General features: G+C 47.0%; 2 protein-coding genes and 1 long non-coding RNA gene across 3 annotated transcripts; 2 read left to right on the forward strand and 1 right to left on the reverse strand.

Annotated features, from left to right (window-relative positions):
- Positions 1-369: 369 nt before the first annotated feature.
- On the forward strand, positions 370-4,449 carry LOC110379457 (brahma-associated protein of 60 kDa). Its single transcript, XM_064036258.1, is given in 8 exon segments — positions 370-689; positions 2,306-2,426; positions 2,429-2,728; positions 2,860-2,942; positions 3,086-3,589; positions 3,658-3,753; positions 3,837-3,947; positions 4,020-4,449. Coding segments are annotated over 8 exon segments (1,539 nt in total). The 5' UTR covers positions 370-548; the 3' UTR covers positions 4,203-4,449.
- A 2,748-nt stretch (positions 4,450-7,197) lies between these two features.
- LOC126054327 (uncharacterized) lies at positions 7,198-15,325 on the reverse strand. The gene is made up of 2 exons (XR_007510852.2): positions 15,140-15,325; positions 7,198-7,566 (listed from the first exon to the last, which is right to left on the reverse strand). It is a non-coding gene; the product is annotated as an uncharacterized LOC126054327 (long non-coding RNA).
- Positions 7,373-9,981, forward strand: LOC126054323 (aquaporin). The gene is made up of 4 exons (XM_049839549.2): positions 7,373-7,514; positions 8,600-9,114; positions 9,346-9,426; positions 9,655-9,981. The coding sequence occupies exons 1-4, from the start codon at positions 7,481-7,483 to the stop codon at positions 9,829-9,831; spliced, it is 807 nt and encodes a 268-aa protein (XP_049695506.2). The 5' UTR covers positions 7,373-7,480; the 3' UTR covers positions 9,832-9,981.
- Positions 15,326-15,347: the final 22 nt, after the last annotated feature.

The raw sequence follows: 15,347 nt of genomic DNA on the forward strand, positions 1-15,347 counted from the left end.
TAAGTCATCTTGAAATAATGGGCTTATCCTTGATGATTACGCATGGCTTTGCGTGGTCAGATATCCCTGGCAGTTTGTAGCACGTCGTACAGCCATGTGTACGTACGTGAATTTTAAATATAAAACTTTGAATGAATATTAAATTCGACTATTATAGATAAAAAGTTACGATTCAACGAACCGGCATCGTAAGTACAACACTGCACCACAGAGCTAGCAAAATTATTAGAAAGTTTGACATTTTGCAAGTGTCAATTTAGTCTACGAGATTAAAAAACAGACTATAGGGTACAAACAAAAAAGTATGATGTACAGAAGTATGGACTTTAATCATCTGTGGTGGTTCATGATCTCGATGGTTCATGGTTGTTTACAACCATAGACAGTAGAGAAGCTAACGTCTGTGTGACATTAGTTGTTATTGACAGTAACGTATCGTGTAATTTGTTTTCATTATAATGTTTTTTTATAACTAATTAATACTTCTATGCGTTAAGAAATATGAGAGTAAACTAGACGTTAAGTATAATATAGAATCCGTGACAAGCATGGCTCAGCGTTTCCCCGGCAGCGGGCCGACTCCCGCTCCGCCGCCAGGCGCCATGCAACCGCAACAACGCTACCCGGGGCCCGCACAGCCCCAGGGGTCTCCGATGCCGCCCAGGCCTTACCCAGGACCCAACTTCCCTGTAAGATGTCAACTTATCCCTTGTACCTACTGTAATCACTTTATGCTCTTCGGCGCCGTCAGTGCCATGGCGTCATATCTAGCTCTTTACAATAAGCATCTTTTTTCTCCCAAGAACATGATATGATATCTCCCAAATACATGATTAAAGAACATTTGTAATAAATTTCTGAAACAATTGTAACATAAATTTTTCAATTTAGCTAAGATCTAAAGCAAAGAGCTGTGCAAATGGTGACCCTTGGATATAAAAACATAAGAAGGGATTGAAGGGTTGGAATGGATTTATTGTTCTCTGGCTGTACCTATCTGTCTCATCAACCACCATAGTTAGGCATTTGATATTTTGACAGTGCCAATAGAAATACATGATATGAAATGTCTGTATTTCTAACCTTAGGTAACAATACCTAAACCAAAATAAAATAAACATTTAAAGGGGCATAAACTGGTGTTGCATGGAAGGCAACAAACTCCATTTTACACAGCACTCACAGCAGCAAATGATAGACTCTTGAAATATTCACAGAATATACCTATAGAGTGTTACATAGAAGTGTTGAAAGTAGATGATAATATGGTGTGAAGTCCCGGGGACCTTTTTCCCATCCCTGGACAAGCCTATAAATAACATAGAACTATGAATCAAATGACAATTGTCATGGATACTCAAGGCAGCCTGACAACAGGTCAGACAGGAAGACAGGAATGTATGTAGTTTTATGAAAAATATTGCTTGATATGCATAAAGTTAAAAGCTATATATCGAGGCCACTTTTGCGTTGGATGTCATTAAGGTACATCAATAAAAAATTGTTGTTGGCCAAGTTTAGCTGCATTTAATTAAAATCGGTGTTTGCAAATAATTAAGATTTCTCTATACATATGTGTGCATTCATCATCCTCCGAGCCTCTTTCCAAACTATGTTGGGGTCGGCTTGCAGTCTAATCGGATTCAGCTGTGTACCAGTGCTTTACAAGAAGCGACTGCCTATCTGACCTCTCAACCCAGGTACCCGGGCAACCCGATACCCCTTGGTTAGACCGGTGTCAGACTTACTGGCTTCTGACCCGTAACGACTGCCAAGGATGTTCAATGACAGCCGGGACGTACAGTTTAACATGTCATCCGAAACACAATCATTGGTGTCTAAGATATACATACTTAGAAAGTACATACAAACTTAGAAAAGTTGCACTGGTACTTGCCTGACCTGGAATCGAACCCGCGCCCTCATACTCGAGAGGTTGGTTCTTTGCCCACTAGGCCACCACAACTTCATTTTATACATATTGTATGTGTCATACCAAATATAAATGTGACATTATGAGTTTTTCTTTTTTCTTGGTTGGAAATCTTGAAATGACTACTAATGGTTAAGGGATTGTCTGACTCTTACTGACTAAAACCCAACATGGGCAACATGTTTCTTAACGGTAACTCTTCGAACAATAAGTTAGGTTGTTGATATAATACGACATATTTTGATTTCTAGATCGTTTTATATTTACGGACGCCATGGTGTGCGACCCTAAAATGTATGATTTTCCAAAATGAACCAATTTGAAAATGAAGCTCGTAAGTTAGGTGAGTGATGGGTGTGGTTGCGTCGGCAGGCTCGCAGCGGGTTCACGCCGCCGCCGGCGGGCGCGGGCGCGGGCGGCGGGCGCGCGGCGGGCGGCGCGGCGTACGGCGGCGGCCCGCGCGCCCGCCCGCGCCCCGCGCCGGCCCCGCGCCCGCCAAGCGCCCGCCCGACGCGCGGCCGCCGCACAAGCCGCTGTACAGCGCGGACGCGTACGGCGGCGGCGCGGCGCCGGGCGCGGCCCCCAAGCGCAAGAAGCGGCTGGCGGACAAGATCCTGCCGCAGAAGGTGCGCGACCTGGTGCCGGAGTCGCAGGCCTACATGGACCTGCTCGCCTTCGAGCGCAAGCTGGACGCCACCATCATGCGCAAGCGCCTCGACATACAGGAGGCGCTCAAGCGTCCCATGAAGCAGAAGAGGAAACTCCGAATATTCATTTCTAATACCTTCTACCCGGGTACATATTATTACTATCTGTTTATGTATAATATTTCTCCCAACACAAAGTGTGATGATGCTATCAATATAAATCATAATCAGTGTATGTTGATGAATTAGAAGGGATATGAAGTGAGGGTTTGCGTACAGGTCAGGGCGACAACGCCGTGCCGTCGTGGGAGCTGCGCGTCGAGGGCCGACTGCTCGACGATACCAAGAACGATCCCAATAAAGTAATACATACCATGTTTACATCTCTTTTCTTTAGCTATTATGTACCTAATAACAATATTTCGATTTGAAGCTTGTGATTATATGACAGTGTGATGGCAACGTGAAGGTAGCGTATAAAGCTTAGTGGCTTGAGGTGTTGCAGGTGAAGCGCAAGTTCTCGTCGTTCTTCAAGTCGCTTGTGATCGAACTGGACAAGGAGCTGTACGGGCCCGACAACCACCTGGTGGAGTGGCACCGCACGCTGACCACGCAGGAGACGGACGGCTTCCAGGTGAAGCGGCCGGGGTACAAGAACGTGCGCTGCACCATCCTGCTGCTGCTGGACTACCAGCCGCTGCAGTTCAAGCTGGACCAGCGCCTGGCGCGGCTGCTGGGAGTGCACACGCAGACGCGGCCCGTCATCGTCAACGCGCTGTGGCAGTACGTCAAGACGCATCGCCTGCAGGACCCGCACGAGCGCGAGTACGTCGCCTGCGACAAGTACCTCGAGCAGATCTTCGGCGCCGCCCGCATGAAGCTGGCCGAGGTGCCGGGCCGCCTGGGGGCGCTGCTGCACCCGCCCGACCCCATCGTCATCAACCACGTCATCGCCGTCGAGCCGCCGCACGACACCAAGCAGACCGCCTGCTACGACATCGACGTCGAGGTGAGTCCGCCCCACCCCGCCCCCGCACTGTCCGCGCCGTCCGCTACAGCCGCCCGCCTCTGTTCCAGGTTGACGATACGCTCAAGACGCAAATGAACAACTTCCTGTTGAGCACGGCCAACCAGCAGGAGATCCAGGGGCTCGACTCGAAGATCCACGAGACGGTAAGTACGCGTTCGTCGTTGCCGTAGCGCGCGTACGTCGCAGCCCTACCCCGATCGCTCATCGCCCGTCCGTCACGTTGCAGGTGGACACCATCAACCAGTTGAAGACGAATCGCGAGTTCTTCCTGAGCTTCAGCATGGACCCGCAGCAGTTCATCCAGAAGTGGCTGGTGTCGCAGTCGCGCGACCTGAAGGTGAGTGCGGGCGGCCTCGAGCCGGCGGGCCCCGGGCGGGCGGGCCGCGACTCACGCGCGTTGTGCCCGCAGAGCATGGGCGGCGCGGGCGCGGGCGGCGCGGAGGAGGAGCGGCTGGGCGCGTTCTACGCGCAGGCGTGGGCCGGCGAGGGCGTGGCGCGCTACCTCACGGCGCGCGTGGCGCAGCGCCGCCGCGACCTCGAGCACGCGCTGCAGCCGCACCCGCCGCCGCACCCGCACCTGCAGCGCCTGTAGCCGCGCCTGCAGCGCCGCCGCGACCTCGAGCACGCGCTGCAGCCGCACCCGCCGCCGCACCCGCACCTGCAGCGCCTGTAGCCGCGCCTGCAGCGCCGCCGCGACCTCGAGCACGCGCTGCAGCCGCACCCGCCGCCGCACCCGCACCTGCAGCGCCTGTAGCCGCGCCTCCTGTAGCCGCGCCTGCAGCGCCAGGGTCTACGGCATCTCTAGTGGCTCCCTAATTAAATCTCATATATTCTCTCCATCCTCGACTTTTATTTCGCAACGCCCGCGGTTTTACGTCTTGTTTAAGATTCTAACTATAAAACTCCCACTTCTTCTTTAATCTCTCATTGTACCGCATAGGTGGAACTCCGCAATATCGGAAAGCTATTCGCAAAAAATCGGACCGGGTGAAATTCTTCTAGAGAGACACAGACACCATGATAATATGTATTTGTTCCACGATACGATAATATCCCTGAGAGTTCTTATTTTTCCTTGCTGCTGCAGCGTGAATGCCCACCGACAGGGCGACTTGTAATATAGCACTGTGATGTGACTGTGCATAGCACAGTTTTTTACTTGTAACGGAATCTTCAACGTTTGCTTTGATCAGGATAATGAACAACGCTGACTCCACTGTTTCGGGGTAAAAAAAATCTTGCCACTTAATTAATGATTTTACTATAGGTAGTTTTTTGTTATACAAGAGTGCAAAGTTGCCATTTAACCGCGGGCTCAATTTTGATGACCCAGCAAGCGAAGGATTCAAAGAAATTAAAAACAAAAGAGCACACGGTGTAAAATCTTTGCACTCGAGTGCAACACGGAACTTTTCATTCCACCTTATCGAGGAAATTACTAAATGCAAAAAAAGAAAATGGCGCGCATGGCAAGTTAAAAAAGTACTATTATTTTTTTTATTTAATTTAAATAATCAATTTAAAAATAAAATGAGGTTAAATTTTTTTCTGAAAACAATAATAAAAATGTGTAGTGGAATCAATATGTATTTGCAGTGGCGTAGCGTGGGTATCTGCCGCCCGGGGCAGTTGTCGATTTTGCCGCCCCTTCCCGTGTATTTTTTTTAACAAGTGTTACTGGCCGTTTGTCATTTTTAACCGACTTCAAAAAAAGGGTTTTTTTGTATCGACGTTAAAAATCATCAAATGACCCTTCCCGCTGTGGGTTAGCAGCGGTGAGGGAGTGTCAGACTCTTACTGATTAAAACCGTCGTGTTCTGTCGAAGGCCTTTATGTTTTATGGTAACTCTTTCGAATAACCCGCAGCCCCGGCAGAAGGGGGAAGTTCTCAAGTAGACTTTTCTTTTATATCTTTGTAACTTGATGTGTGGAAAGTTTTAAAATTCCAAATACGCGAGCGAAGCGAGCGGGAAATTTTTATCGGACTTAAACCAAAAATTACGTAAAATTTTGCCCAAACGTACTTAACTTTTTGTTTGTTGACAGATGCAAAAATAAGGGCATATCGTTTTTTAATACGCGAGCGAAGCGAGCGCGAAATTTTTATCGGACTTAAAACAAAAATCACGTAAAATTTAGCCCAAACGTATTTAACTTTTTGTTTGTTGACAAATGCAAAAATAAGGGCATATCGTTTTTGAATACGCGAGCAAAGCGAGCGCGAAATTTTTATCGGACTTAAACCAAAAATTACGTAAAATTTTGCCCAAACGTACTTAACTTTTTATTTGTTGACAGATGCAAAAATAAGGGCATATCGTTTTTTAATACGCGAGCGAAGCGAGCGCGAAATTTTTATCGGACTTAAAACAAAAATCACGTAAAATTTAGCCCAAACGTATTTAACTTTTTGTTTGTTGACAAATGCAAAAATAAGGGCATATCGTTTTTGAATACGCGAGCAAAGCGAGCGCGAAATTTTTAACGGACTTCAAACAAAAATTACGTAAAATTTAGTCCAAACGTACTTAACGTTTTGTTTGTTGACAAATGCAAAATAAGGGCCATAATACAGTTTCTGAATACGCGAGCGAAGCGAGCGCGAAATTTTTATGAGACTTAAACCAAATATTACGTAAAATTTAGCCCAAACGTACTCGTACTTAGCTTTTTGTTTGTTGACAAATGCAAAATCAAGCGCATACAGTTACGCGCGAAATTTTAATTCTTTTTTATTTAAGACTCAAAACCAAAATTACGTAAAATGTAGTGTCACGTGTGTTTTAAGTACCAAATTTTAACAATAATTAATTTTAAGTTACAATACAATGTTTTGTTATTGTAGACAGTTTTATGTAGCGGCGCAGATACTAGTTGCGAACAATTTTTTTTTATTGGGTAAATTTTGCCGCCCCCTAAAAGCTGCCGCCCGGGGAATGTGCCCCCCCTGCCCCCCCCACGCTACGCCACTGTGTATTTGTTTAAAAAGTCTTGTCAAGATTGTCACAAATGGAGTATTGCATACGACGTTCTAAATTCAAATCACTTTGCTGCTCTAGACTTCTCTAGAGGATATAAATAAAAACGGCTTTAGTACTCTGATATCGAAGGGTAAAACTACTCTTTCCGCGATGGTGGGATAAAAAATATATTTATTTCTAGACTGTTGTCTTATCTTGTTTCAATAATTTGTTCAGTATACAAAACACATAGATATCGTCATTGTTCATCTCGCTACTTGACGCCAGTATACTTACGTTTTTAAGCATTTGTTGTACCAGCACAAATATAACAGCGCAGTTGCCTCATTGAATGTGCAAATATTTACCAAATGTTAATAATGTGGGGTACGTCCACACTATCAACACATACTTTATCATTATAATATCAGTGCCCAGAATAGTACGTACCTACTCGCTGAGTGGTTCGGTACTGTCAAGGTTTAGCTCGGTGTTGAGTGGCTCAGTGTCAAAGACGAGCACCCTCGAGGAGACTTGTTGCGCAGACGGCCTCCATACCGCTATTACCTACTTTCGCGTTATATTGTACTAAACATGTCTGTGCTTATGAGTTGCCGATCATGGTAATGTTGTATATTAAGTAGTCATTGTGTGCCACCGAGGAGTGCACGCGTGCACATTTATTTTGTTAAAAAATATACATTTACAAACAAGTTACCTACTTCAAGATATTCGTACATAATTGTGAAGCCCGTATTATAAATACATAAAACCTGTGTCACTATGATCTCATTCACAACAAACCCATATAAATATCGAGAGGGGTGCGAAAATTAGTGTGCATGCGTCGCGTCGTTCGCCAAACAGTGTGTGAGTCATTCACAGCCGCAGTGCTGCGCCTCCCGCCCGCATGGACGGACACGACGTCGCCTGCTGCCGCTACCGTGAGTGTCGCTGCTACTGCTCCATCATCACGCGGAAACCTCTTCATCTCTCCTGCCAAAGAATATTACATATTAAAAAATTGAGGACGGTTCTCATACAAAGAACCTATGTTTTTGGATATTTCATAGATTATGGTTTCTACGGAAACCGATTGCTAATATCTGACCGGTTTTTATTTATTTAATACTTTTTGCACATATAGTACAATGGCGAACATAACGCCTTAGGCGTTCTTTACCAGTCTACCTTTGGGTGGTTGTGGTTTTTTTTTATTTGCGGGGAGTTTTTGGATGCGCCCTTAAAAAATCCTTCGGCAACCCCTACAATGTTTTTGTTCGTCCCGTAGAAATCTGTGGACACCAAGATAGGAAAACGAGGAGATTAAGATTTTCGCTTCACGTGTCCTAACCATAAATGTTTAAAATTCCAAACACAAAAACCCATTCCATTAAAAAAAATATAAACTCAATGTTTATTTAAGTAGGTACCTAATTATCTAAATACTAGCTTCCGCTCGCGGCTTCGCCCGCTTGGTGATGTGTTAATCCGGGGTACCTATCTACATACAAAATTTCAACCAAATTGGTCCAGCAGTTTTTGCGTGAAAGAATAATATAATATAAACTTGTGCGCATGCTCATTTAGAAGTCAGTGTTTAATTTTAGTCTTTATTAGGTTTCATTTAACACATTCTAAAAAGAGCGGTGTCGCTAAAAAAAACCGGCCAAGTGCGAATCTGACTCGCGCACGAAGGGTTCCGTACCGCCAATGCACCTAAGAAAAGCCCCCGACGGATATTCCTCGGTTATGTATTATGGTAGGTAAGTCTGGGGTATGGTATAACTGGTTAAGTCGGGGGTTTTGAGTTATTTTATTATTTTTCAATAAGATTTTTACCGTCGTGGGTTTTTTCAAAATTTTTAGTTTTGCTTAATTTTGGCATCAGTCATCATCGATCACTATATAATCACCCCCTGATAGGTATTTTGGAAATATATTTCATGTATAGAATTGACCTCTCTACAGATTTATTATAAGTGAACAGTCGTAGCAACGTGTGCGAGTAGAGTATTGTTGTTGCGAGTGCGGCGCTGCGCGTGCGGGCGCTGCGCGCACCCGGGCGGCGCGCTGTGGCGCGTGGCGCTGGCCGAGGCGCTGGGCGCGGCGCTGCTGCTGCTGCTGACGTGCTGCGCCGTGACCGCGCCGTCGGCGCCGGCGCGCGCGCTGGGCTCGGGGCTGGTGGTGGCGCTGCTGGTGCAGTGCCTGGAGCGCGCGTCGGGCGCGCAGCTCAACCCCGCCGTGACGCTGGCGGCGCTGCTGTGGGGGCGCATGTCGCGGCGGCGCGCGGCGGCCGAGGCGCTGGCGCAGCTGGCGGGCGCGGCGGCGGGCGCGGGCGCGGCGCGGGCGCTGCTGGGCGGCGCGGCGCGCTGCGGCACGTGCGGGTCGCTGCCGCCGCTGCCCGCCGCGCTGCTGGAGGCGGTGCTGGCGGGCTGCCTGGCGCTCGCCAACTGCGCCGCCTGGGACGCGCGCAACGCGGACTTGCGAGACTCCTGGCCGCTGCGCATCGGACTGTGCGTGGCCGGCCTGTCGCTCGCCGCGGTCAGTACTTTCCTCCCATGTCTCGTATGACGCGAGTCAATGACTTCAGTGGGTAGAATAGAAACCCATTGAAATCATTGACCATTGTAGAGAACACCGATCGCGAAGGCAAATCCCCATGCGTGACATAATACACACATTACACTATACTTAGGTATACCGCAGAATACCGGATTTTAGAAGTGACAGTCAGTGTTGAGGTTGAGAGAGTAACAACATACAACGTTGCAGGGCGAGCTTACGGGTGCCAGCATGAACCCGGCGCGCAGCTTCGGACCGGCGCTATGGAGCGGCGACTGGGCCGGCCACTGGGTGAGTCCACTCCTTGTTGTGCTGCATACCTACAGACTGATACGCCTCGCCGCCCGTTAGCAAACGTAAACCTACCCTCGCAAGCTACTATACAATACCTAGGTACTGTTGACTTTTGAAAGGGGTGAGTATTTAGGCACCTACGTGAATGAAATGAGACATTCATATATGGTCTTGGTCAGTGGGTCATCTTAGGTGCGGATTTCTTAAGTGTTCTATCGTGTGCAGGTGTACTGGGTGGGCCCGCTCAGCGGCTCGGCGCTTTTCACCACCGCCTACATGTGCGCGTGGAAGCCGCGCTGTGACGTCACGCCGCGCTGCGCCTGCGACGATGCCTCGCGCCGCGGCTCGCGTCACGTCACCGCCGCGCCGCCGCTGCCCGACAAGCCGTGTGCCGAGCCCTAGCGAGCCGCGCCGCGTCACGTCACGTCACGTCACGCCGCGCTGCGCCTGCGACGATGCCTCGCAACGCGGCTCGCGTCACGTCACCGCCGCGCCGCCGCTGCCCGACAAGCCGTGTGCCGAGCCCTAGCGAGCCGCGCCGCGTCACGTCACGTCACGTCACGCCGCGCTGCGCCTGCGACGATGCCTCGCAACGCGGCTCGCGTCACGTCACCGCCGCGCCGCCGCTGCCCGACAAGCCGTGTGCCGAGCCCTAGCGAGCCGCGCCGCGTCACGTCACGTCACGTCACGCCGCGCTGCGCCTGCGACGATGCTCGCAACGCGGCTCGCGTCACGTCACCGCCGCCGCCGCTGCCCGACAAGCCGTGTGCCTAGCGAGCCGCGCCGCGTCACGTCACGTCACGCGCGTCACGTGACGTCACGCCGCGCTGCGCTGCGCCGATGCCTCGCGCCGCGGCTCGCGTGACGTCACCGCTGCGCCGCCGCTGCCCGTGTGCCGAGCCCTAGCGAGCGCCGCGTCACGTCACGTCACGCCGCGTCACGTGACGTCACGCCGCGCTGCGCTGCGCCTGCGACGATGCCTCGCGCCGCGGCTCGCGTCACGTCACCGCCGCGCCGCCGCTGCCCGACAAGCCGTGTGCCGAGCCCTAGCGAGCCGCGCCGCGTCACGTCACGCCGCGTCACGTCACGTCACGTCACGCCGCGCTGCGCTGCGACGATGCCTCGCGCCGCGGCTCGCGTCACGTCACCGCAGCGCCGCCGCTGCCCGACAAGCCGTGTGCCGAGCCCTAGCGAGCCGCGCCGCGTCACGTCACGTCACGTCACGCCGCGCTGCTGCGACGATGCCTCGCAACGCGGCTCGCGTCACGTCACCGCCGCGCCGCCGCTGCCCGACAAGCCGTGTGCCGAGCCCTAGCGAGCCGCGCCGCGTCACGTCACGTCACGCCGCGTCACGTGACGTCACGCCGCGCTGCGCTGCGCCTGCGACGATGCCTCGCGCCGCGGCTCGCGTGACGTCACCGCTGCGCCGCCGCTGCCCGACAAGCCGTGTGCCGAGCCCTAGCGAGCCGCGCCGCGTCACGTCACGTCACGCCGCGTCACGTGACGTCACGCCGCGCTGCGCTGCGCCTGCGACGATGCCTCGCGCCGCGGCTCGCGTCACGTCACCGCCGCGCCGCCGCTGCCCGACAAGCCGTGTGCCGAGCCCTAGCGAGCCGCGCCGCGTCACGTCACGCCGCGTCACGTCACGTCACGCCGCGCTGCGCCTGCGACGATGCCTCGCGCCGCGGCTCGCGTCACGTCACCGCCGCGCTTATGTTTGTATATGTATAAACTGTAGTTCTATGTATAGGAAGCTACTATGAGAGGCCATAAAATGTTGGTAATCATTACAAAGGTTTTTGTTTATCTCTAAGAATATTTTCTGTTAAACTATAAAAAAATAAGAAAAAGCAAGTTTTTATCGTTCGAGATATTATTTTATACTTAATTATTATAATTATTATTTTTAGATCAAGTGCAATATAATAAGCTTACTCGACTTCTAAGATAGCGATCAACATCCTCTCCCAGTATCCTCTCTTTGCAAGGATGGTGATAATGTGTCAAATTCTTTAAAGCACCAGAGCGTTCCTTTTAGGTTAATATCATCTCCCGAGCCTTTTCCCAACTAGGTATATAGGGGTTGGTTTCCATTTTAACCGGATGCAGCTATGTACCAGTGTTTTACAAGGAGCTGATTTCTAATGTGACCTCTCCAACTCAGTTACCTGGGCAACCCAATTGCCCTTGATAATACCTACAGTATTTTTTTAAGATTCATAAAATTTGGCTATGATATAAAGGATAGTGAATGAGCAACATACGAACTTTATGAAATCACACGGCCAGGGTGCCAATCGAGGCTCGGAGGTTAGCATCGAGGCACAAAATAAAAACATACAGGGGCCCGATTCTCCTAAGTTAATAATGTAAAAATCGAATCGCAATATGATCGCAATAGCAGTTTTAACCATATCGGGCATTCTGCTACTAATAAAAGACCAATCGTATTCGATTGACATTTGATTGGTGTGCGATTGGTCTGCTATTTTGGTGATTTTGGTCAATACGGTAGATGGCTGTACAATCATTTTGCAATCGTAAATCATTTGCAGACAAAATGATTCATTATTGAATGACAGAAAAGGATAAAACGTTTATTTCAAAGAATAAATAGTGGAATGCCACATACGCTTCAATCGTAATCGAGTCGGAATCGGATCTCAGTCGAATCGAGTCGAACGTCAATCGTATGTCGCTTAAGTAAAATTAGGAGAATCGCGCCCCAGAAGTCAAGCTTCATACAAAGTGTGCTCACTCAGACACCGCTCACGACACGTGATCTCGGACTGCCTCGCCTCGGTCGGAGACATGCGAGCGCGCCTGTCGTCAACTTGAGACGCGCGTCTATCATATTGTTTGTGCAATGAGAAGACCTACTTTCATACAGAGGCCCGATTCTCCTAATTTTTACCCACGACGGAACGGAGCAGGTATATGCGTTTATAAGGTGAGAGATGTGCGTTTGTGCGTTTGTGTGTTTGTGTGTGCGTTTGTGCAAAGTAATGTTCCCTCCTATCTTCTAAACTAATGATTTGATTTTGATGCGGTTTTCAATAACGTATTTGTGTTCGATGAGTTCATGTTCTTAGACCGGTGTCATGACTGTAACTCACTAGGGGGCGCCACAATATTAGGGCAAAACAGCAAAGTAATGTTCCCTCCTATCTTCTAAACTAATGATCTGATTTTGATGCGGTTTTCAATAACGTATTTGTGTTGGATGAGTTCATGTTCTTAGACAGGTGTCATGACTGTAACTCACTAGAGGGCGCCACAATATTAGTGCCAAACAATGTTGCAATATAATCAAAACGTCTGATTACAATTCTGTTTTCATCAGCAATGTGTACGTGCTTAATGCATGTTCCCAAATAATAAAAATTACGCCAGTAACTCACTAGAGGGCGCTACAATATCAGTGCAAAATAATATTGCAATAACATATTATATAGACTATAATTCGTATATGCTCTCTAAAAAGTCTGAAATAAAATTAAGCAAAATTAAAAATTTTGAAAAACCCCCGACGGTAAAAATCTTATTGAAAAATAATAAAATAACTCAAAACCCCCGACTTAACCCAATTATATAGGAATAACCGTCGGGGGCTGCCTTTTCTATATGAAAATTCAATAATTAATTGAGTGTATTTTATGTCATCGTTAAACATCTACAATTCTTCAAAAATTTTATTCACGACACTAGGAATCCTTTAGCTGGTTTAATGGCAGCCCCCGACGGATATTCCTATATAATTGGGTTAAGTCGGGGGTTTTGAGTTATTTTATTATTTTTCAATAAGATTTTTACCGTCGGGGGTTTTTCAAAATTTTTAATTTTGCTTAATTTTTAGTTAAGGGACATACGATTCACGTTCGACTCGGTTCGACTGAGATCCAATCCCCACTCGATTACGATTGAAGCGTATGTGGCATTCCGCTATTTTTTCTTTGAAATAAACGTTTTTATCCTTTTTTGTCATTCAATAATGAATCATTTTGTCTGCAAATGATTTACGATTGCAAAATGATTGTACAGCAAACTACCGTATAGACCAAAATAGCAGACCAATCGCTAACCAACCGAATGTCGTTGGAATACGATTGGTCTTATATTAGTAGCAGAATGCCCGATATGGTTAAAACTGATATTGCGATTCGATTTCTATTCGATTTTTACATTATTAACTTAGGAGAATCGGGCCCCAGTTCTCTAAGACATAGAAATAGATTAATGTTACCTACTTCAAACATGACGTTACATTCGAATACTCAACTTGTCATGCCCATAAAAACATATAATAAGATTTCTGAAGCCCTAAAAGAAGTAACTAGTAATATACTATTTATAAAAAAGCTCAAACAAATAGGTAGGGTGAGTGGTGGTACCTAAGTCGGAATGGATTTTTGATCAGATAAACAGTGTTGATTTTAAACAATCGTGATACAAAGGGATTTAACTCAAATGCATAAACTGATAAAAAATAAAGATTACTTATGCAATGGGAATACTACTTGACATGACTAAAGCCTACGATAAGGTGCAATTTAAAGTACTTCTAAATAAACTACACGGGATCGGGATACGGGGAAATACTTTAAAATGGTTCGAGTCCTAGGTACTTAAAAGATAGAGAACAAATTATAGAAATAAAATATTATAATAAAAACAATAACGAAATAAATACAACAAATCAGATCAAACCGTAAATCAGTAAACGCCTCTATCCCACAAGGGAGCGTTATAGAACAATCAAACCCAAAATAATCAACGAACCTCGCGTCAAAAAATGTATACCTAATATAAATGAAAAACTAAATTCTCTTATTACTTCAATCTTTAGCTGGATGGAAAACCATAACTTAGAAATAAACTTCCCAAAAACTAAATTAATTACCTTGCACCCCCATCAAAAAGCCCCGATAAAATTAAACTACTCCTACAATAACACAAAACGAATAATAAATAAATAACCAATATAGAACAAACAGACAGCTACAAACCACATTTCCAAAAACATAAAATTCTCACTTATAATACGTCAAGTTTTTCAGGAAAAATCACTCGCGCTTCGCGCTCGTTATTTTTTAACCTGAAAAACTTGACTCCTTCATTTGTTTGCAACGAACCTATCGGAAAATACCCGATAATTTTGAAGCTCGTGTGGTATTCGGGGGATTATTTTTCCGTCCCAAATGTCGGCCACAACCTGTCAGTTTGACGTAGCAACGACCACAGAAAATATTCAAAAAATTATCAGTATAATACCATGTAGGTTGTACCACGTGACGTCGAATGGTGCAATTCTATTGGTCGATATTTGGGTCGGAAAAATAATCACTTATAATACCACAAGAGCTTCAAAATTATCGGGTATTTTCCGATAGTTCGTTGCAAACAATGAAGAGTCAAGTTTTTCAGGTTAAAATAACGAGCGCGAAGCGAGTGATTTTCCTGAAAACTTGACGACTTTATTTGTTTGCAGGAACCTTGAGGGAAATGCCAGATAATTATGAAGCTCGTGTGGTATTCGGGAGATTATTTTTCCGTCCCAAATGTCGGCCACAACCTGTCAGTTTGACGTAGCAACGACCAGAGAAAATATTCAAAAAATTTTCAGTATAATACCATGTAGGTTGTACCACGTGACGTCGAATGGTGCAATTCTATTGGTCGATATTTGGGTCGGAAAAATAATCACACTTACTTGCTTATACATCCTAGAAGTATGCAAATTCGTCTGTCATCACTCTGAATTCTATACTACCCGACAAGATATTCAAAGTAAATGTAGCCTACGACATGGTTCACAACGATATTACCAGCATTAAAATAACTCCCTGGTATTCGGCCTTATTAATTTCTTTTTATCTTTCCCCGTTTTTCATCTTACCCCCACTCACCTTATAGATAAC

This window comes from Helicoverpa armigera, chromosome 9 (genome assembly GCF_030705265.1).
Source record: "Helicoverpa armigera isolate CAAS_96S chromosome 9, ASM3070526v1, whole genome shotgun sequence".
NCBI lineage: Eukaryota > Metazoa > Arthropoda > Insecta > Lepidoptera > Noctuidae > Helicoverpa > Helicoverpa armigera.